Source organism: Protopterus annectens, chromosome 5.part0 (assembly GCF_019279795.1).
Source record: "Protopterus annectens isolate FY-2018-M chromosome 5.part0, PAN1.0, whole genome shotgun sequence".
NCBI lineage: Eukaryota > Metazoa > Chordata > Ceratodontiformes > Protopteridae > Protopterus > Protopterus annectens.
The window spans coordinates 773,820,488-773,844,299 of NC_056735.1; the positions used below are offsets into that span (position 1 = coordinate 773,820,488).

The 23,812-nt window shown below is 42.1% G+C and overlaps 1 protein-coding gene across 1 annotated transcript in view; it reads right to left on the bottom strand.

The window, feature by feature from the left end:
- Positions 1-23,812, bottom strand: part of POGLUT3 (protein O-glucosyltransferase 3) — a 573,319-nt gene that overhangs the window by 374,943 nt on the left and 174,564 nt on the right. Inside the window, exon 3 of the mRNA XM_044072624.1 lies at positions 11,221-11,507. Coding sequence (XP_043928559.1) covers positions 11,221-11,507 — 287 coding nt within the window. The remainder of the gene's footprint in view (positions 1-11,220; positions 11,508-23,812) is intronic.

Genomic DNA, 23,812 nt, shown 5'->3' on the forward strand with positions numbered 1-23,812 from the left:
CAGTGTCCTTTTGTAAGCTTACGTCTGCTCATATTTTATATACTAGGTCCCTTATGAAACAAAGAGATCATGCTTGGAAAATCTGGACTAAAACTAAACAACCACCTTTTCTTCAAAGATATAGACAACTGAGGAACCTTGCAAAAAACATACAACTAATGACAAAAAGTTATACTATAGTTATGCTCTGCTTAACAACAAATCCAATCCTCGAAAATATTGGTCAACTCTCAACAACATCCTCTATCCTGGAAAGCCCTCTTATCCCTCCCCATACCCTAACTCTTCCTCTCAGGAAACAGCTACCCTCCTGAATAAACACTTTATCGCTTCCATCCAAAATCTGGTAACCTCTAAGCCAAACTGTACTTCGACACCCACCTCTCCAAGTCCCACTAACACAACTTTGTTTTCTTTTGAGCCATTTCCCATTACTTACATCAAATCTCTACTACTCAAGCTAAAACCTTGCTCTCCTTCCACTAACAATCTATCTCCTACATTCCTCAAACTTGCTGCTGACTCAATTGCCTATCCTTTATCTATACTAATTAATCAATCTATTCTGGAATCAACTATCCCCACCCTTTGGAAATCTTTCTTCACTATCCCTCTTCATAAAGGTGGAAACTCCACTGACCCCTCAAACTACCGACCCATTGCCATTCTGTTCCCCCTCTCTAAGATATTAGAAAAATGTATTCACTCACAGCTTCTCAATCACCTCCTCACACACAACTTACTTACCCCAACCCAACATGGATTTCGTCCTCACCACAGCACTACCACTGCCCTCCTCTCCTTCACTCATACCATTGCAGAGGCCCTAGACAACAATAAACTAATTTCCTGTCTCTTCCTAGATCTCTCCAAAGCCTTCGATACTGTCTCTCATCCTCTACTAATATCCAAACTCGCAAATCTCCACCTATCCCCCTCCACACTTGCCTGGTTTAATAGTTACCTATCTGGCAGGGAAAAATCTGTCAAATGGGTCTCATCCTCCTCACTTTTCCTTCCCATCTCCACTGGTGTTCCCCAAGGCTCCATCTTGGGACCCATTTTGTTTAACATCTTCACCAATGATCTTTACACCTCATGCAAAGAATCCTCCCTTATTCAGTATGCCAATGACGCCACACTTATATCCATCTCAAATAACATTCCTGAACTATACTCCCTGACCCAACAGGCTCTACTATCCACTGAACAATGGCTCTTTCACAACCTATTGATCCTAAATCCCAAAAAGACCAAACTCCTACTTTTCCTTCCTCGTTCTCTTTCTCATCACAAAACCTCCTTTTTTATTACATCTTCTAACAATACAAACATCCAACCTGACACCCAAACAAAACTCCTAGGGGTCATTATCGATGATGAACTCAAGTTCAACCTACACATACTCCAATGTATAAAAAAAACAAACCAGAAACTAGGTCTGCTATATCGGAACAAAAAATTCCTAACCCCAGAATCTAGACTTACCCTGGGCCAGGCACTCCTCCTCCCTTCCTTCTTATACGCCGCCCCAGTTCTTACCAATATCCAGGCCTCCACTCTAAACAAACTGCAACAGACTTACCATAAAATAGCCAGATTCATTACTAACTCCCCATACAACTCACACCACTGCATTTCTTTAAACTCTCTTCAATGGCATGAACTTCCCCAGTTTCTGCTATCTTATCAACTTCATATGCTACACTCTATTCTTTATAAACCCTCCTTCTGTCCATCTCTATCTTCCTTAGTCTCCATCTACATCCCATCCCGGACCCTCCGTACTTCTAACCAACAATTACTTGATATCTACCACCCAAAAAGGTCAGAAGGCAAACTACTCTACAAACACTCCCTTGCCCATGCTTGGAACAAACTTCTCCTTGACTTACATTCAATCTCCCAAACTAAAAGCTTATTTTTTCAATTCCAGAACCTGCCCTTGTCATGACCCTACCTAGTCTTCCTTCCCTTTATGTACCCTCAAAAGGAAAATACTTAGTACCTCATTACACCTCTCTCTCCAATGTGTCTACTATGCATTTGCACAATTTTATACAAACAAAAAATGTTTACTGTTGACCTATTGAACTATATCAATGTAAAATTGTTACTTAGCTTCTTTTTAATGCAATTTTAACTTTATGCATGTAACCCAACATATATGTGAATCATTTTGCTATAACTGCTATTATATCAATATTGTTTAAAATTGTACTTGTTTTAAAATGTATTACTGGAGCTTTTCTCCTCGGGTCTCCATTGAAAATGGGCCACAAGTCCAGTTGGACAAACCCGGTTAACAAATGTCAATAAATAAATAAATAAATAATAGTCACTAAAAATGCTATTTTCCAAAACAGGAATTTCAGATCAGTTTTTGCTGAAGGTTATTAAGGGTGGTTAAGTTAAGCCTTGCAGTTCTACTGTTAAGTCCCTGGGAGGTGAAGGATATTTCATTGGGAGTCTGAGCAGAAAGGTACCCTTCAGAAAGCCCGTACATAATTTGGAAACAGCCAAGCAAGACACATTATCTCCTAAATGAAAATTTGATATGGCTGACAATGATCTTTGACTGTGGAAAAACTAGCACCCCCTTTCAAGAGAAAAGCTAAAAATTCCAGTACAAAAGAAAAGGATAAATTTATTTTTCAGGGCACAAACAAAATATTTTCCAATTACTCTTGTACATTCTCTTAAGAGTATTTTTGTGAGGACAAAAGTATATCACAAATTGGGGAAGAAAGCCCGGGCTGTTTAGCTATTACTGGAACTGGTGAACCATGTGGTTAGTTTAAGGGATGGAAGATTGGGATGTTTTATTCCCAAGGGATGTGACAGAAGGTCTGGACTTGGGTCAAGTATCAAGGAGGATAAAGAAATGGAAACCAAATCTGGGAAGGCAAAAAGGCAATGAGGATGACTGAGCTCTTCAACTGGCTGCTTTCTGTAAGAGTTTTGGAATCAGAGGTATTGTGGGATAGGTGTACAGGAGACTGGAGGACCAAACCTGGGCTACAGCATCTCTCAGGGACTCCCCTGAGGGGGATCAGGGAAAAGTACCTGCGGCATTTGTTCTTGTTAGGAGAGACAAAAAGGTCGCAGCAACACTGGCACCCACCGATGGAAATTCTTCTTTGCCATTGCTAGACTGAGAGACCACTCATGAGGCATCAGAATGGACCTGCTGAGATTGTACACTAGATTTGCCTGGAATGTGCACTGCTACTAGAAAGCAGATGGAGGAGATCACCCATTGTCACTCTCATAGCTTCTCAGTAAAACACATTGTTGGTTTGGATTGCAACAGCCTCTGGATGGTGAATATCTTGAAATGCCAGTAACGCCAGAAGGACTGGTTTCATCTCCAGGACATTGATATGCGAACTGGTCTCATGGGGAGGACCACATGCCTTGGAATGTCTTTCCCAAGATTTGCCCTCCCACCCCATTTGGGAGGCATCCGTCGTCACTGTAGCTACTGGACGGAGACAGAACGAAGGGGCAACCAACATAGATGTCGCCCGACTGGATCCATCAACGAATATGACTTTTGCATACCTGAGTACATTTGACTGAGTAGGAGAGAAGCTCTCAAAGAACAGACCACTGAACAGCCAATTTCCAGGTTTCCACTGCAGAACACACATATAGTAGTGTGCTAAGGGGGCTAACACTATACATGCTGCCATGGACCCTAGAGCCTGAAGGACAAGTCTGGCAGGAGGAGCAGAATGAGAAAGAATTTGATGAACTTGGGACATAATTGTGGTCACCAGTGAAGGGATACAGACATCTGACTTATTGTTTTCAAATGAACACCAGGGAACTCCAGGCACTGTACTGGTAAAAGCTTTGATTTGGAAATGTTGACTGTATTGTCTATAGAGATTGGCAAATTTGGAGCAAATAGTCCTTGGATTGTACCGGAAGATGCTTGGCTGGGACAGTGAGGTGCCAATCATCTAAATATGGGAACATGGAATCTTTGCAGTCTCAAATGAGCTGTTACAACTGTCATACACTTGGTAAACACTCTGAAGGATGTAGTAAGATCAAAGGGCAGGTCCCTGAACTGATAATGACTGGCTCCCAGCCAAAAGCGCAAGTGTCTTCAGGAGCATCTATTCGTTTGACGTGATAGTACACCCTCTAAAGGTCAGTCAAGCACATCTAATTGTCTTTGTGTAAAAGAGGTAGAACAGACTGAACCATGACCATTTGGAACTTTTATATCCTCACAAATTGGTTCCGTTACTTTGATCCAAAATTGGTCTCAGGTCCTCTGTTTCCTTTGGCACTAAAGGGCGATACAAGTAAGTTCTGAATCCTTTCTGGTGTGGTGTGACCTCCTGGATGACTCTCTTGTTCAGCAGCTCCTGAATTTCTTGAGCTGCAGCTTCTCTCTGACTGGGTGGAATGTTGGGAAGCTTTCTTCTTTTGGAAGTGGGCATTTGGAAAAGTGGTATAAAGTAACCTCTGGATATTATTTTTAGCATTAAAGAATCTTTTGTTACAGCAGCGGTGTCTGGGTGCAATGAAAAGCATCCCCTGCCTGCCTCAGGAGGTGGGTAGTCAGGCAGCACTTCAGAAGCATTGAAAGGGTCTACCCAGAAAGGTATCTCAGAAAACCTGGTTCTGCGGGCCTCCTCTGCCATGAGGATGGTGTCTTCCATTGGAACACTCTCCTCTGCCTCTCAGGACTTGTCTCCATGTGAATCCTGGAAAGGTCCCTGGGATTTATGGTACCACATTTTCTTGCACACTCTGTTTCCAGAAAAAGGACTGTTGAGGGGTAGAAAAGTGAATCCCTACAGCAAATTTTCCTTCCTCTACACAGGAGAAAAGCTTTTATTTCACAGAAAAGCCAAAAAAGGAAGTTCCATCAAAATGAACACTGATGAAAGAGGACTCGAAAAGCTTCACAAAACTGCATAATCGCATCCAGGTTTGTCTCCTTAAGGCAATACCTGAACCGGCGGTCCATAAGGTAACTTTTGCATGAGAATTCAACCTCATGGACACATTTGAAATAAATAAAACAGTGGCCAGCTGAGAGGATGATCTTTTGTAATCCTCTGCAGACATCAACTCAGAGAGATTTTGAGAGTTCCTTGGTCAAATCTCCCTGCAGTCTTGTAACCTGCACCAAACAGTTCAAGAACCTTAAGGCAAAGGTTGCTGAAACAACCACATGCTTTCCAAATTTGCCCATCACCTTGGACTCTCAGCTAGGGGGTGGACAGAGGAACTCTGTTCTATGAGCTCCTTCTTTGTGGGTGCCGCCACATCCACTGCATCAACAGGGACTCCTTTGCTCCAACATGGTCTATCTTTTGAAGGGCATAAAATTTTGTCTGGTCAATGTGGGATCAGTTCAACAGAATTTGTCTCCTTCCATTCCCAGCAAGAGACTAGGTCGATAAGTTCATCAGCTGGGGGAGTCACCCAAGATGTAGATGGTCCAGAACCAAAAGCTTCTAGGAGAAGGGTTACTTGAGGACCAACCACCTTTTTGCTTAAGGACGTCCAAAATGTCTCCAAAGGAGGAATCCTCAGGTGGTGATCTGGGGGGCCCTTCCCATTTGAAGTCAGTATCTTTGGTGAGAGATTCCATAAGGGAATATATGTGCCTGAAGTGAGGGGAGTTCCTCTATGGGAGCCATCAGGACACTAGTTGGTAATGGCTGGCCCTGTGGAATAGGTATGATGGGATCAGAGCTAGGAACCAGAGGGGGATATGGTGTAGAATCTGAGGAAGAATGACAAACTGGGTCTCTTGAATGACAGAAAACCCTCTCTACAGCCTCAATGGTCAACAGACCCATGGAAGCCATGGCTGGCTGCACCAGAGCCGAGATCTCCAAAGCAGGCAAGCCAAGACCTTGCCAGGATCCATGTCCCAAGGAAGGAGCCAAACTCAAGCTATCTAATGCTGAGGCTCCAAGGGGAAAGGAAGTTTCCAGCAACATCAGAGTCTATCCTGGCCCCACAGTTCCAATGCTGATGCTTTGGCTCTGGGATTTGTTCCGATCTGAGAAAATAGGAGACAAACATGTCAGTGATACACTCAGGGTCAAAGAAGTGACTCTCTTTGGATTTGACACCAGTAATCTCAGAACTGTCAGATACTGGGGCTCTGAAGATGAAGGACAAATCAGAGAAGAAGGTACAATATCATGCGAGGTGGATGGAGGGCTCATGGATCCAATGGGAGGCAGAGACAGAATAAACCCCATCTGAATCAGAGCTCTGATGAACTTCCTTACCATCCTATCCACTTATGCTTCAGAGAGAGAGACAAAAAGGTCGCAGCAACACTGGCCCCCCACCGATGGAGATTCTTCTTTGCCACTGCTATATTGAGAGACTACTCATGAGGCATCAGAATGGACCTGCTGAGGTTGTACACTGGATTTGTCTGGAATGTGCACTGCTACTAGAATGCTTCAGAGAGACTCCTGGCGGACCTGATGGACGAGGTCATGGATTGAGACTTGGAGTGCTTCCTTGGGGCTCACAAAAGAGGGGAGTGGAGCAGAGGTGATATCGGGTGTAAAAGGAACTTGGGCGAATAAGTTCTGTGATTTTGAGACACAGATCTGTCAGATCTGCAGGTTTCAGATCCATGGGTTGTACAGGTGGAGTGGAAGATATAACTGGAGGATCTGAAGTCTTAGGATCCATAGATCTTGTCTTGGGATCTGATGAAGTCCGATCTGAAGTCCTCCATACTTTCTGTGGAGGCTCCAAAGATGAGGACTTCTTTAGAGACTTTGGTGGTGATCATTTTCTGTGCTCCAAAGGAACATTTGAAGATCTGCTGGTGGTTTTGAGCCCCTGAGGCAGAAGACGTTGAAGGTGGAAGTAAGCACTTAAGGACAAGCTTCTTGCACCTGTCCACTCCAGCAGCCAGCCAGCCATTCATCCATCCAGCTAGCTTCTCCAGTAGCCAGCCAGCTAGCCAACAAAGCAGCCAGCCAGTTGCTGTCCCCATAACTGTTTCTCCTTCACCACTCCTGTGGTGATGTCATGGTAGATGGTGTAGCCAGTGTCATATTGGCCACACCCCCATGTTCCACTCTGGCCTGCTTAAAAGGTGGCAACCCTAACAACTGACCAAATGTTTAGCAGCAGTAGGATTAATTAAAGGTATAGCTGCTGTTTCATGTTTGGGATGAGTGCACAAAAACTTAAAAGACTGAGAAACTTTATACACTCTATTCGCTTTTTAGGGGCAGGAGGCACAGGCTGACTATCAGAAAAACTGCAGTTTTGGCACACACATCCTTCAAAGCTGACAGCACTGGAGGAATGGGAGAAGGTTCTGGAAATTTAATTTGTAATATCTCATAGTATTTTCTGAGGGAATGAGAAACCTCAGTGTTCTCCAACTGAAAACACCAGCACATTCCCAAAATAGTCACAGAGAAAGTGAAATCCCTACAGAGAGAAACAAATACTGTGCTCTCCTCTGAATATGAATCAGAAATCTGCAGAGAAAACCCTGCATATGTCCCTTCATCTTCCTGTCCAAATTCAAAATCTTGAATCTCTGCAGGAAAAAAGCATCCCTTTCTTTTAGCAGAATTCACCTTATAAGAATGATCAATAGCCTGAACTAAACCCTAAGCCAGAGCTACTACTGTCAAGAGAAATTTGAAGAGAAACATATACAGTGGATATAAAAAGTGTACACACCCCTGTTAAAATACCAGTATTTTGTGATATAAAAATGAGACCACAATAAATCATTTCAAAACTTTTCCCACCTTTAATGTGACCTATAACCTGTACAATTCAATTGAAAACCAAACAAATCTGTTAGGGGAAAAAAATATAAAAAAATAAAAACGTACAATAAGTTGGTTGCATAACTGTGCACACCCTTAAACTAATACTTTGCTAAAGCACCTTTTGATTTAATTACAGCATTCAGTCTTCGTGGGTAGGAGTCTATCAGCATGGCACATCTGGACTTGGCAATATTTGCCCACTCTTCCTTATAAAAATGCTCAAAATCTGTCAGATTGCGATGGCATCTCTTGTGCACAGCCCTCTTCAGGTCAACCCATAGATTTTCTATTGGATTTAGGTCTGTGTTCTGGCTGGGCCATTCCAAAACATTAATTTTCTTCTAGTGAAGCCATTCTTTTGTTGATTTGGATGTATGGTTGGGGTCACTGTCATGTTGAAAGGTGAAATTCCTCTTCATCTTCAGCTTTCTAGGAGACACCTGAAGGTTTTGGGCCAAAAGTGACTGGTATTTGGAACTGTTCATAATTCTGTCCACCTTGACTAAAGCCCCAGTTCCAGCTGAAGAAAAGCTACCCAAACCATGATATTTCCACCACCATGCTTCACTGTGGGGATTGTGTTCTTATGGTAATGTGAAGTGTTGTTTTTGCACCAAACATACCTTTTGGAATTGTGGCCAAAAAGTTCAACCTTGGTCTCATCAGACCATAACACATTTTTCCACAAGCTTTTGGGAGACTTGATGTATTGTTTTGCAAATTTTAGCTGGGCCTGGATGTTTTTCTGTGCAAGAAAAGGCTTCTGTCTTGCATCCCTACCCCATAGTCCAGACATATGGAGAATACGGGAGATTGTTGTCACATGCAGTACACAACCAGTACTTGCCAGAAATTTTTGCAGCTCCTTCAGTGTTGCTGCAGGTCTTTTGGCAGCCTCCCTGACCAGTTTTCATCTTGTCTTTTCATCAATTTTGAAGGGACGTCCAGTTCTTTGCACTGTCTCCGTTACCCCATATGTTCTCCACTTTTTGATGACTGTCTTCACTGTGTTCCATTGTATATCCAATGCTGTGAAAATTTTTTTGTACCCTTCTCCTGACTGATACCTTTCAACAATGAGATCCCTTTGATGCCTTGTAAGCTCTCTGCGAACCATGGCTTTTGCTGTAGCAGGCAACTGAGTAAATGTCAGAAAAATCCTACTAGAATAGCTGAACTTTATTTGGGGTTAATCAGAGTCTCTTTAATTGATGGCAGGGAAGACTGAATGCTGTAATTAAATCAAAAGGTGCTATAACAAAGTATTAGTTTAAGGGTGTGCTCACTTATGCAACCAGCTTATTGTACGCTTTTTATTTTTTATATCCCCCCCCCAACAGATTTGTTTATTTTTCAACTGAATTGTACAGGTTATAGATCACATTAAAGGTGGAAAAAGTTTTGAAATGATTTATTGTGGTCTCATGTTTTTATATCACAAAAACCTGGCATTTTAACAGAGATGTGTACATTTTTTTATATCCACTGTACATGTTTAGTTTTCTGTTTCATTTTGACAGGAAAAGTGGGGGCAACAGAGTTGTTAATGGCAACAGCAGTCTCCCCTGGGATGGGCACAACATTCTGACTAAACAGGGAAGCATCTCCTCCCCTAGGACTGCCAAGAGTGACTCTTCCTTGCCAACTTAAAGGGATCCCAACAGCCACAGAGTGCGTGGCTAACCCCCAGTCTATAGTGGCTGTAGGCACTACATCAGAAGGATCTGGGGTGAAAGAGGAGTGGTCTGAGGAAACAATTTTGGCACAGCAGAGTCACCCACTTGCAGCTGAAGCAAACTGCTAGCCTGCTGTGCTGGGAAAGTTTATTTGCTTAACTTTTTTATTTTTGTGGTTGGAAGGAGAACTGATCATGGGACCAGTAGTTTGTTCAATGGTCATGCCAAAAATGGTGCTTCTTTCTTGGGGCTGACAAGTAGCATATACTGGTAAGTTTTTTAAACATAATTTTTTCTCCACAAAAACACAGTAAAACACTGTAATATTTGCCACCCCCCAAAAAAAATTCTATGTTTTTCAACTACTTTAAACTAATTTTATATACACAGGAAAAAACATCTGCTCCTGTTTAAACGTACAATTAAGTCTCATGATAGACCACACAAAGTTCTAGACTAAAAGCAACTTTCCTAAGCAGGAAATTACATTTAAGTAATACATTTTTATGTGGAAGTTTTCTCCCCAAAAGGTACTAACTTATCTGCCAAGCAAAGGAACAGAACAATCTGAATGTCAATCCATGAAAGTCCATAGTGGAGTACTCTCTTCAGCAGCATGAAAGCCATACTGGAGTACTCTCTTCAGCAGCATGAAAGTTCTGAAGGGCTTGGCACTCAAACCTATGTTTTTAGGCAGGTCAGCTTGAGCTGCTTAATGGTTTGAGGGTATAGAAACTGCCCTGAAGCTTTGGAAGCCAGCTGGCTGTTATATCCCTGACAGGATATAACAGGACATGAACCATATAACTAAGGCTACTTGCAGATGTTATCAATATGATGAACATTTAATACCCCCCCAAAAAAAAAAAAAAACAAAACAAAACAAAAAGGACTACTAATGCAGAAATGCAGACAAAGGTATCAAGATCCAAATTATACGTGAAGCTAGAAAAAAGAAATGTCAGGCCCAGTGAAAGGGCATCCTTACATAATTGGCCCAAGACATCACAGCACATATGGCCATCAGATTTCTAATTGGAAACTTGACGCTATCAAAGAAGGTGCTCATAATTAGACTGTACTTCTGGCATTTTCCTATAAATAATCTACTCTTTCTAATTAACTTGTACAAGCTGACCTGAGTATTGTTTTCAGTGAGCATTTTTCATCTTTTCTCATGTCAAGAGTTGGTATACATTCCAACTATCACTTACAATAACGGTCAAGTGACAGGGTACATGAAATCTGTTACTACAAATCTTACTTGAAAAAGTACATATCAGAAATGACACAAAGCATGTTGTGAATGCAAGCCTCAAACATTAAAAAAATTCAATACCTATGTGAAGAGTTTTCATTAATAGCCATTTCAGCATTTATTAGATTTAAGTTTCCTCCTTCTGCTTCTATTTTGTGCCACAGTTCTACCACTAATGGCTACACATACTGAAAACAGACATTCTGAGCATCCTTGGCTAGACAATCTAAAAGCATTTCAACCAGTACAATTTTAACTCTTAAGAATGAATGCAAGGTTCTCTCTGTTCATAAATGAAAACTAAATACATTCCAGGTAACATGGAATCTAAACCTTCAGTTACATTCCTTCATGGCATATCTTCTACTTTCAGCAGCAACAAGAAACTAAAACTGACTTTCTTGTCCACAAATTTTATACCAGGCTATTAATGAATACTTTTCTCTAAAGCACTTACATGCTGTCTCAGCAAATGGAATCAGCTTACCTTTCTCAACAAAGAAAGGAGAATTTCATCTGAGAATATCTTGAAGTCGGTGTACTTTCCCAAGCAACGGCGATAGATTTTGTTGTCAAGTATAGTATAATGAATAATAGCCCCCCTTTGCTCTGCAAAGTTGTTCTTGACTTCATGCAGCATTCTTTGAAGGTCAATGCTGGGAAAAGCATGGAAATCCTTGGAAATCTGTGGTTCTTTAGAAGGGCAAGACATGGTCTTCACCCACACCTTGGGATCCTCCTCTGGACAATCACAATACTCATGATAAACTGGCCCTAAATGATGAAAAACAATACTGCTTTACACTGTCTGACACCATGAAAAACATTAGTTTTACTGCCAAGGTAAGTTTCATACACATTACATTAGTTAATCTTTAAAGCAAGCAAATAGAACACTACCACCACTAAGTAAATGTCTATGAGGTTCAGATATCAAAATATCATATCAGGAGATTCTACACAACAACCAGTACAAGTTCCTAGCTAGAAAGTATAGTCAGTCAAACTTGATTTACTCCTTGTTTCATTTCATTTATTTTGCTTCTGTTTAAAGAGTTTGTCTGACTGAGTTTAATAGAAAAAAAAGATTTTCAGTGGAGGCCCTGGGAGAAAAGCTCCAAGATATTACAAACACTTTTAAACAGAAATTCAGTAAACTGCATGAACAGACATTAAGTAATATACATTAACAATTGCACATACATTTGCTAAATAGATGACAATCATATGAAAATGAAGGCAAATATTACAGTACAAAATATACTTATGAATTAGCAGATGTTGAATATTGACCATCTGAAGAGGTGTATTGGTTGGTTTGTCAAATAGATAATCGATCATGTGATTACCGCTTAGAAATTTAAAGAAATGGAGGTGATATAAATTTAAACAGTTAAAACAGTGCATGCACATTTCTATTCTCTTCTAGTAGGGCACACTGTGGATACATTTTAAACATAGCACTTTAATAATAATAAATAATAAATAAATAATCTTTTCATCCTCCTTGGTGTAGACTCTCCCAAAATAACCAACCCTTCTTCTCTACCTCCATGTTGGACACCATTGCCCTACTACTAGCACACGGTTAATCCCTCCTACAGATCTTACAATAGCAACCGCAGATAACTTTAATTACAAGGACATACTGGGCTGAAAGATCCTCAGAACCTTATGAACATGCTTTGCGGCTATTAACCAACCCTTCTTCTATATCTCCCTGCTGGACACCATTGCCCTACTGCTAGCATGCAGTTAATCCCTCCTACGGACCTTACAACAGCAAAAGCGGATACCTTTAATTACAAGGACATACTGGGCTGAAACAGCCTCAAAATCTTATGAACATGCTTTGTGACCATGTAAGACAAAGCACATATTTTATTGGTATTTTTAACTATTTTCTGCCAACCTGCCTGTTTTATATCTGACCTACACCAGGGAAACATTTTCCATGAGGGACAGCTGCTTAGTTACATAATACAACCCTTTGAGCACTCTATGCTCAGCCCTGCCACAAAGTGTACTTGATCTGTTTGAAATTGGGGCAAATCTAACAAATAGTCATGGAAAACGGGGTACCTACCTGATTCTCCACCAACACAGTTAATCTATATTCTTTGTAACCTGATTGTTTCCAGCCCACAATCCTTCCTAAGAGCAACTAACAGGGTTCTCTCAGACTACCACGAGTAGCCACTACATTGCCTACCGGCTGTTAAGACCTCCCCTCCACAACAATCAGCCAATACAATCCTTACCGATGTTTTTAGCATTGTAGGCGCCATTTTTAAAACTCACTTGCAGCTTTTCGTCCTCCTTGGCATAGACGCTCCCAAAAGTAAGGATTCTGACTTATACTTAAACCTAGCTTGTGCAGATATTTGTAGTTAATGCCTCTTGCTGCTGAATTACTGTATGTGTTATTTTACCATATGCAAAAGTAGACCACGAACTCCTTGTGTTATCTTAACAAATTAAATATAAGAACAAGTCCAAAATGTTCAATAAAGTTCCTTGAGGTTGTTATTTTGGCTCCCCAAGATGAATTGCCAGTTCTTCTATTTTACCATATGCTGGTTATGTTACAAATGAAACAGCTGTATACTGCTGCCAGTGATTCTTAACGTTGTGCTTCTGTTAGCATTTATTTAGTAATTTATACAGAGCGGCCGAACCAATAGCCATACTTACGATACTGAGGAAACGGCTTGTATACTGCAGCCAGGGATAAATGTGTTATCTGTATTAAAGCTGTTAGCGAGTGGGTAGTACTGCTGCTGTACAGCCTTATCTAATAGTCAAACTCAATACAATTTAAATACTGTGTAGCCATAACCAAGGTAAGCCTAGTCTTACTACATTTGAGCTCAGATAAACTTAGACTAGCTAGTTCTAATGATAACCATGCTTAACAATTGTTGCTAGTTTTGCTTGCACTCTATGTATATAAATACTCTGTTTGGTGACAATGCTCTTTAGAGATTTTACAGCTAGTTAATGGTGCTCACAGATGGATGTAGTGACTGTTGCCTATAGTGTATATCGTGTAGCTGAAGTGTTTTAATTCTGTTATTCATGCATACTGCCTTACCTGTGTAACTTACTTTAAAGTTAATAAGGGGTGCACGTACATACTGCACGTGTTGACTGTAACACTTCACTCCTCTTTTAGTAACCAACCCTTCTTCTCTACTTCCCTGCTGGACACCATTGCCCTGCTTAATTATTTAATACAACCCTTTGAGCACTCTATGCTCAGCCCTGCCATAAAGTGTACTTGATCTGCTCGAAACTGGGCAAATCTAACAAATAGTCCATGGAAAACGGGGTACCTACCTGATTCTCCACCAACACGGTTTATCTGTATTTTAGTTACTGGATTGTTTCCAGCCCACAACTCTTCCTAAGAGCAACTAACAGGGTCTCTGCCCGCTTCGCTTCCGCACCCTGCCTCAAATTCCCACCCCCCAAGTGGTCCTACCTTTATTACAAACATAAACCCCTCCCATCATTCTAGCCACCAACCACACCACTACTCCCAACTCAAACTCCACCATCATCCCACTACCATCCCTCCTCTTTTACTAACATGGTTCAGCATACCATACTTATACTCATGGCATGCACTCTCCTTGCATATCTTACATCTTACCAAAACTCCATTATTCCCCCACTCAACTACTTCCACTGTACTACTATTCACACCACCACTCTTGACCCACTCTCACTCTGCTCCTCTCTCACCAACTCAAAAATCATCCCTATGTACCCCCCCCCACATATTCTATCAACTACATTACTCAAACAAAATGTATCCCTACAACATAACAAAATAACCCCCACTGTATCTATTACCTATGGCACCCAATCAAAAAGTTTCCCTAGCATACAAACTCTTTCACAAATTGATAAAACTAATAACCTCATGCATATCAAAACTAGCCCTCAGTGGAGACATCCACCCCAACCCTGGCCCCTCTAGCTCCAACTTCACTCCTAATAAATCAGACTAATGACCACAACTTCTCCCAAATCACAGGCAGTAGAAAGCCAAATGACCTCCTTCTGCTAAACCTAAATATCAGAAGTATAACTAACAAAGTTCACGATCTCCATGCCATCATAGACTTGCACTCCCCAGATATAATCATCCTCACAGAAACTTGGCTAAAACCTCACATTACCAGTGAGCAAATCCTCCCTACTGGTTACGACATACTAAGATTAGATTGGGTAAACAAGAAAGGAGGTGGTATAGCTATAATATTTAAACAGCATCTAAACATCCAGATCCTAAACACATCAGCTCCCCAAATTGGCAATGAAGAAATAATATATACCAACCTCAAAATAAACCAAAATAAAACCATCAACATAATAGGATGCTACTTCCCACCTTGCCAAAATATCCCTCCACTAGAAAACCTCCTCAGCTGGACTACCCACCATCTCCCTCAAGAGACCATAATTTTAGGTGATTTCAATATTGACTCGCAATCCTGTTGTGGCAACCATCCAACCTCATCATCTAAACCTTCATGGTTTCACCCAACTAGTCCAGTCACCTACCAGAATAAATAAAAACTCCAACAAGCATACTACCCTGGACTGGATACAAGTCAGCAAGATTCCCACAGTCTTACATAGCCGGCTACCTATCGGATAGCCTCAGTGATCATTCCCCAACATTCCTACTCAAAAAATACCTATACCAAGTTAAACCTGTCATCTACCGTCAAATACTTTAAAAACTAAACTTAACTTTCTCACATTCATCTCATCCCTCAAAGAATGTAACTGGCATCCATTAAAGTACCTCAGCCTAGATGACACAGTTCAATTTTTCAATACTATCTTCCTAAGCATCCTAAATAACCACACCCCCATAAGACTTACCAGAACCAAAGCCCAACCTTCCCCATGGCTACAAAAACTCACTAGGTCAGAAATGAGAAACAGATATAAAGCCAGGGAACAGTGGCGCAAAACAAAAACCCACTCAGCTAGACAGAAATTCTTAGAACGACGCAATAGAGTCAAAAAGCTAATAAAGCAGGACAAAATCCAATACTACCAGTCTGCCCTTAACTTCTCCCAACACAACCCCAACCAATTCTGGCCCTCCATAAACTCCATCCTCCACCCAGGTAAAATCAGTACCTCTCCTCCTAACATTCCTCACTCCTCAGAAAATATTGCTACCTCATTCAACACACACACCACACAAACTGTACTATCACTGGACAACACAACCCCCCTCCCCTCAACCCCACACCTTCACCTAGTAATCTCCCCACTGTCTTCTCTTTTTCTCCTATTCCTACCTCCAACATAAAAAAACTCTTAACTAAACTTAAACCCACTAAAGTAGCAGCAGACAACCTCCCAAATGAATACCTACAAATTGCAGCTGACGCCCTAGCCTATCCAGTATCAATTTTGATTAACCGATCTCTGTCAGAATGCTACGTCCCTACACTATGGAAAATATCACACATTATTCCCCTCCACAAAGGCGGCTCCTCCACAGAACTCATTAATTACCGCTCCATAGCTATTCTCTCTACACTCTCCAAAATACTAGAGAGATGAATATACCCTCAAGTCTCAGACTACCTCCTTACTAACAAAGTACAGTTGTGTAAACTTACCATAAATGTAGATGTTCGAGTGTATTCACTGTTGCAGTCATCCCATTTGGGTTATCTGCTTGCAGTAGCCCTCAGTCGGCCTGATTATCAAAGTCTTGGGTCCTGCGGTGGTTGCTGACGCATCTTGTCAGGTGCCCCCCTAATGGGAAGCTAATAATTAAAGATATATATATATATATATATATATATATATATATATATATATACCAGGTTATACCTCCAACAAAAAAGCAAATACAACAAAAAGCTTTTAAGTCAGGGGACTGGATGGAGGGTATCCAGGACTGCAACAGTGAATACACTCGAACATCTACATTTATGGTAAGTGTACACAACTGTACTACGTTCTTCGTGTTTCACTGCTGCAGTCATCACATTTGGGTAGATTCCCAAAGCTAAGGATGGGAGGAGGAATTTAAATAGCATTAGGGCCAGCTATAAGGCCCTGCAAGACTGCAGTGGCAAAACCAGCTCTGGATTTATAGAAAATTGGCAAATGGTAATGCTTGGTGAAAGCATGTACAGAACTCCAGGTAGCAGCTTCTAGGATGTCCCTGCTAGGGACACCTCTGAGACAGGCTGTAGAGGTAGATGCAGCCCTGGTAGAATGTGGTCTTATCCCCTATGGGATAGGTTTTCCATAGTGCTTATAGCAGAAATGAATGCAATGGCCTAACCATCTAGAAATGGTTTGCTTTGAAATGGCCTTCCCCTCTGCCCCTGCAGCAAATGCCACCAGCAGCTGTTCAGATTTCCCAAGAGGTTTAGTTCTGTCCAAGTAATATCTAAGTTGTCTGTGCACATCTAAGGAGTGCAGTATACGTTCCCCTTTGTTCTGTGGATTAGAAAAGAAGGTTGGCAAATGAATGGACTGATTAAGAGGGACACCGGATACTACCTTGGGCATGAAGGAAGGATTGGTCCTGAGGGACACCCTGTTCGCATGAAAGATGATGAAAGGCTCCACTGCCATAAGGTCCTGTAATTCAGACACCCTTCTTGCTGAAGTGATGACGAAAAGGAAGGCTGTTTTCCAAGAAAGGAGTTTCAACTCTGCACTTGCAGCTGGCTCAAAAGGAGACAGAGTGAGTTTTTCTAACACAAACTTAAGGTCCCAGGCTGGAGTTGGGGCTCTCCTGGGTGGTCTTAAGTGTTTGGCCCCTCTGAGGAACTGCTTGAGCAGTGGATGAGAGAAGAGGGGTGGTTCTGTGTTGTAATCAGCTGAAATGGCTGAGGCATGAATTTTGATGGAGGAAAAGGAAAGGCCCTTGTAAAGCATCTCAGTTAAGTATTGAAGAATCTGAGGTAAATTGGGTGCTCTTGTGCCCATCCCCTGATCTTGGTTCCAAGAACAAAATCTTTTATGTTTCTCAGCATAAGATTTTCTAGTACTAGGCCTCCTTGCCTCCAGAATGGCATCCAACACGAGTTTACTGAGGGATGGTAACGGAGAGCTCAGGCTGAGGGATGGTAACGGAGAGATCAGGTAATTAGCCAGGCTGCCAAGTTCAGAGTTTGAAGCTGAGGGTGCAGAATCTGGCCCTCCTGCTGGGACAGCAGGGTAGGGGTCTGGGGCAGGTGCCATGGAGCCAGCAGTGACACACTGCGCAAGAGGGGGTACCAGTGTTGGCGTGGCCAGTCTGGTGCAATCAGTATCGTCCTTGGTTTGTCCTGTTTCATCTTTAGTAGCACCTTGGAGAGGAGAGGCAAAAGAGGAAAGGCACAAATTGATATAATTTTTCCAGGTGAAGAACAGGGCATCCACTTTCCAAGGTTGTTTGTGGGGAGTCCTTGTGCAGAATTTGTCCAATTGGTAGTTCTGGGGGGACGCAAACAGGTCTATATCTGGGCTCCCTCATTTGTTTATCAACATGTTGAATGTGTCTGGTTCCAGTTTCCACTCGTGTGGGTCCATGAGATTTCTGCTTAGTTCGTCTACCAGTGTAGTTAGCTTTCCTGGCAGGAATTGAGCCTGTAGGTGTACTTGGTAGCTCAAGGCTGTGTTCCACACAGCCATGGCTAGTCTGCAGAGCGGGTATGAGTGGGTTCCCCCCTACTTGTTTATGTACCACATAACAGTGGTGTTTTCCGTCTTTACCATTAATTCTCCTGAAAGAATGTTGTCCTTGAGGGCTGTCAGAGCATTCTCTACAGCTAACATTTCTTTTTGATTGATATGCAGGTGCATTTGACTTGGGTTCCATTTGCCCTGAATGCACTTCCCTGCCAAGTGAGCCCCCCATGCATAGTCTCATGCGTCTGTTGTTAGTGTTTGGGCGGCATGGGGTAGAATGAATGGCAGTCCCTTGCTTTGGTGGCAGGCCTCTGCCCACTAAAGGAACTCTTAACTGTAGGTAAGGTATGATAGGAATCATTGCTTCTAGATCCTGAGAATGTTGACACCATAGGCTTTTTAGATACCATTGTAATTTCCTCATATGCAGTCTTGCATATGGAATTAGGAGAATGCAGGAAGCCATGAACCCCAAGTCTTGCAGTATTTGTCTTGCAGATAGCAGGGTCTTTGTGGCCATTAGTTTGAAGTAAGCTGTCAAATGAACTTGTTTCTCTGCCATGAGGAAAGCCATCTGGGAAGTTGTGTTCAAGCTTGCTCCCAGGAATACAATTTGTTGGCAGGGTACAAGATGTGATTTATGTTCGTTTATGGTGTACCCCAGAGAATTTAGCACATTTTGTACAAACGCCAGATGATTCAAAAGTATGTCCTGGCTTTCTGCCTGAATTAGACAATCATCCAGGAAAGGGTATATCTGAATATTTATTTGCCTGCATAATGTAATGATTGGAGCTAGGCACTTTGTGAATACCCTGGGCGCAGTAGATAAGCCAAAGGGCAGTGCAGAGAACTGACAGTGCATGTAGCCTGCTTTGAAGCGTAGGCATCTTCTGCAAGATTCCCTGATTGGGATGTCCAGGTAGGCTTCCTTTAAATACAGTGTTGCCAAACAGGCATCCTTGCCTAGCATAGGAAGCAACTGGTGGAACAGTTAGCATCTTGAATTTTGGGATCACCAAAAAAGTGTTTAGAATAGAGAGATCCAGGATAGAACACCAGGAGTTGTCTTTTCTGGGCACCAGGAAAAGTCTTGAGTAGAAACCATGTCCCTTTTCCTCTTCTGGGACAATCTGAATAGCCCTTATACTTAAGAGGGAGAGAAATTTGCTTTTGAGCCTCTGCCCACTGATTTGGGGGTAGATCTGGCCAACCGTTTGGGGTTAGTAAAGTGTGGAAGTGGAATCTGCATCCTTGGGAAACTATATTTAAAACCCATTTGTCCTGGGTACAGAGCAATCTTTCCCCCTAAAGGAGCAGTCAGTTGAGAAGGGCTTGGAAGTTTTAAAATTAAGTCACTGAGATAGTTTACCACAGAGGGGAGTATTACTATTCCCTGCTTTGGAAGTGGGAGCCCCCCACTGCTTAGTCCTGTGCGTACCTTGGGACTGAAGCCTGGGTATTCCGCTGGTTCTGGGTTAGGACTGAGAAGGCCTGGAAGAGGCAGGAAAGGACCAGTTCTTAGAGGGTCAATGCCTACTAAATCTTGGAGGCTGTACTTGCAGGAAATCTTTAACAGTCTGCATAGATTTAGCTTTTTTCTCCATCTTTTTGAGTACTTCTTGTTGCCAAACAGGTGGTCCTGGTTTAAGGGAGCATCCAGCAATTTAGCTTTAACATGATCTGGCAAAGATTGCTCCTTAAGCCAAGCATGCCTTCTACGTACAGGCCCAGTGACAGCAGCCCTGCAAGATGCCACTAGTGAATTAAAACCACATTGCAAAGTATGCATTCCAACTTGTTCAGCAGAATGCATTAAATCCTGTAAATCCTTATTTTCAGCACAGTCAGGAATCAACATAATTTTCTGTTTAAACAATCCAATAATATGCGGTTACTTTAACATGAAACTGGCAGTTTAAGGCCCTAATGGCCAAGGTTGCAGAAGTGTATACCTTCTTACCCCATCTATCCAGCGCCCTGGAATCTCTATCAGAGGGGGTAAGATTTTTGGCAGTAGTAGCCTTAATGCCTTTGGGTCCCTGTGAGATGGTCTCAGGATCCACAGTAGGATTTTTAAAGAGGAACTTGTGACAGTCAGGAACCCTGTGATATCTATCTGGTTTTCCGGGAGCAGGATGTAAGAAGTCTGGGGCCAAGTTAGATTCCGAAACGGCATCATCAACAATGTCCAGTACAGGGGGGATAGCTAAAGGCCTGTGTTGAGGCAGGAGTAAGAAATCCCTAAGCCTCTTTTTAGAATCAGAGTAACCCTGGCTTTCCCAATGAAAATGCTCCCTAAGAGTATGCAAGGTTTCACCAAAAGAGAAATCCTCTGGAGGGGAAGCAGAGGGAATAGAGTCCTTTGCATCAGAATCCACATAGATAGATAAGGGTAAATCCTGGTCATCAGAGGAAACACAAATTTCGGAATCCTGATCAGAAGAATCATAAGTAAATTCAGTCCTATGTCTCTTAGAGGGGGAAGGTTGGCTTCATCTGATTAAAGTAATAAGGTCTTCAGCCATTCTTATCATTTGTGTTTTTGGCATAGAGGCCTGACCATGCCGTCTGGGTGTCGGTTTTCTAGGCATGGTTGGAGTTTTGGGCCTTGAAGAAGATGGCGTTGGTTTAATATGCAAGTCAGTAGGCCTGAATACAGCCCCAGAAGCTGGTGCCTGCACAGCGGCTCCGGACCCATCCAAGGTAGAGACATCCGCAGGTTCCACAGTTGAAGCATCTCGCGGCATACCTGACTCCAAATGGGTCTCAGTAGAGGCCTGAGAATCTGAAGTAGTGGGTATCAGGGGCTGCGAAAGTGCCTCACTGAGTACCGGCGAACTGGCAACTAGCTTAGGAGAAGCGTCGTTGGCAGCTTTGGACCTAGGAGGCCTGTCTCTGTCTTTATCTTTGCATTTTTTCAGAATGTCAGTAGTCGGGTGGCTTACCAAAGCCATATCTGGGTAACTGAATCGAGTACCAAAATATTTAGAAGTGTAAATATACCGACGATGAATAGTTAGTTGATTAAATAAGGCACAAAACTGACAGAGAGGTACGTTGTGGTCAGGGCCTAGGCAAGGAATACAGTACGAATGAAAATTTTTATGAGGTATTTGCTTTCCACAAGAAATACAATTATTAACTTATACTGACATTGGTTTAGAGCAAGAAAAAGTTTCCCCAATGGGGTACTTAGCTTTAGTTGAAGAATTCGGTTTTGAAACTCGAAAATGAAAATTTCAGAAATCAGCCGACCGGCACTTGCGAACTGCTTCTGCTTCGGGCACCACACGGCAAGAAAGACTGATGTAATGGCATCGGCTGCATGCTTTATACCCCTGATGACCTGACGTCATGGAAAATGAGACAGCAACTGACGCAGGACCCAAGACTTTGTTAATCAGGTCGAATGAGGGCTACTGCAAGCAGATAACCCAAATGTGATGACTGCAACAATGAAACACGAAGAACATCCTCCTTTCTAATACTCAACCTGGTTTCCAACCTAACCATAGCACTACCACTGCCTCACTCTCTTTTACTAACACTATCCTTCAGCATAAAAACAATGGCTATCTCTCCTCTGCTACTTTCCTAGACCTATCTAAAGCATTTGACATGGTCCCTCACAAACTCACCTCTGTTCTCAATAACCTATCCTTCTCCCAATCTGTCACCAACTGGTTTAAGAGCTGTCTGACCACCAGCAATCCGCTGTATGGCAGAATGACATATCTCCCAAAGTACCTGTCTCTACTGGTGTTCCCCAAGGATCCATCCTTGGACCCTTACTCTTCTCCATTTTCACCAATAATCTAGCCTCTGCCACCAAACATGGCACACACATACAATATGCAGAGTCCCTACCCGAACTGCAAAAGGTCACACAGGATGTCTTCTCCACTGTTGAAACTTAGCTATCCGATGCCCAGTTAATACTCAACCCAAACAAAACTAAACTCCTCATCTTTCAACCCACCAAACATACTCAAACCTAATCTCACTTTAACATCACAGCAAAAGACACCACCACCATCCACCCAACAGATCACACCAAATTGCTAGGAGTTGAAATAGACAATCTCAAATTTGCCATTCACATATCCAGGACCATAAAAAAGTCCACAAAAAACTAGGAGCCTTATACAGAAATAAGCAATTCCTCACCAAAGTAGCTAGGATTTCAGTTGCAAATTCGCACCTTAGCTCCACTCTACTTTATGTCTCTCCAATATATACCAACCTAAGGCAAAGCAATCTAAATATACTCAAGACCTACTACAACAAAATTGCCAAATTCGCCACCGGGGCATCCTACTGTAGACACCACTGTCTCTCACTTGCTGAACTGGGCTGGCTAGAACTCCCTCACCTTCTTCAATGGTATCAACTCACACTCGCCCACAAACTAGTAAACCATCCTCTAAAAGTCCCATCCCTCCAGAATCTACTCCAGTCCTATCTCACCACCAGACCACTATGATCCAGCAACAAAAATCAATTACAGGTAACTAGACCCAAGAACTCTGCTAGAGAAGCACTATTCTCCAGCACAATAGCCAAATTATGGAACCCCCCCCCCCCCACAATCACCCTCCTCCCACAATAACCTCGGTACCATCATCCACCCACTTCAAAGCTTTACTTAAAGCGCACCTAAAAACTTGCTGGCTATGCCCTTGTAACTCTCCTCTCTAACATCGTCCACTCCATCTACCCTCAACCTCTCTTCCAACCCCACTAACTACCTTTGATTACAGCAAGCTCTGATGCTTGTATGCATATCTAGTTATTATATGGCAGTAACTACTTACTGTAACAATTAATAACTGATATTTACTTCGTAGAATACATGCCATCTCAGATGGCACAGATGCTAGTTGTCTACTGTATGTACTATGTTCTTCATCTGTAACTATGTTTGTAATAATTTTAATTGTGGAGCTTTTCTCCCCAGGCCTCCACTGAAAAAGGACCTGTGTCCAGTTGAACTTTCCCGGTTAACAAATGTAAATAAATAAATGAAATAATAATAACTTTACAAATACCTTTTCAACACAAACATCTGGACAGAACAGTTTGATATACATATGACATACAGGCATACAGTTCTAATACATTTGTAACACAAGCATCTTATATAAATTAGGTTGATATTCACAAATGACAATTATTTAGAAAATTCCTGCTAGCTATGCTGGCAGTACCGCCTTTTGTCACATAAACACACTAACAAGCGATCCTAGTTGAGTACAATGAAAATCATCAAAAACATTCATTATTTATATAAAATCAAGTTATTCTGAGCAAGGGAGTGGTTACAGAGGGTAGTTCTGTTAAGAGCAAAAAAACATTAAACTCATTCCTTAAACTAAGTCCCCCTTAACACCACAGTGTAAACTGAGACT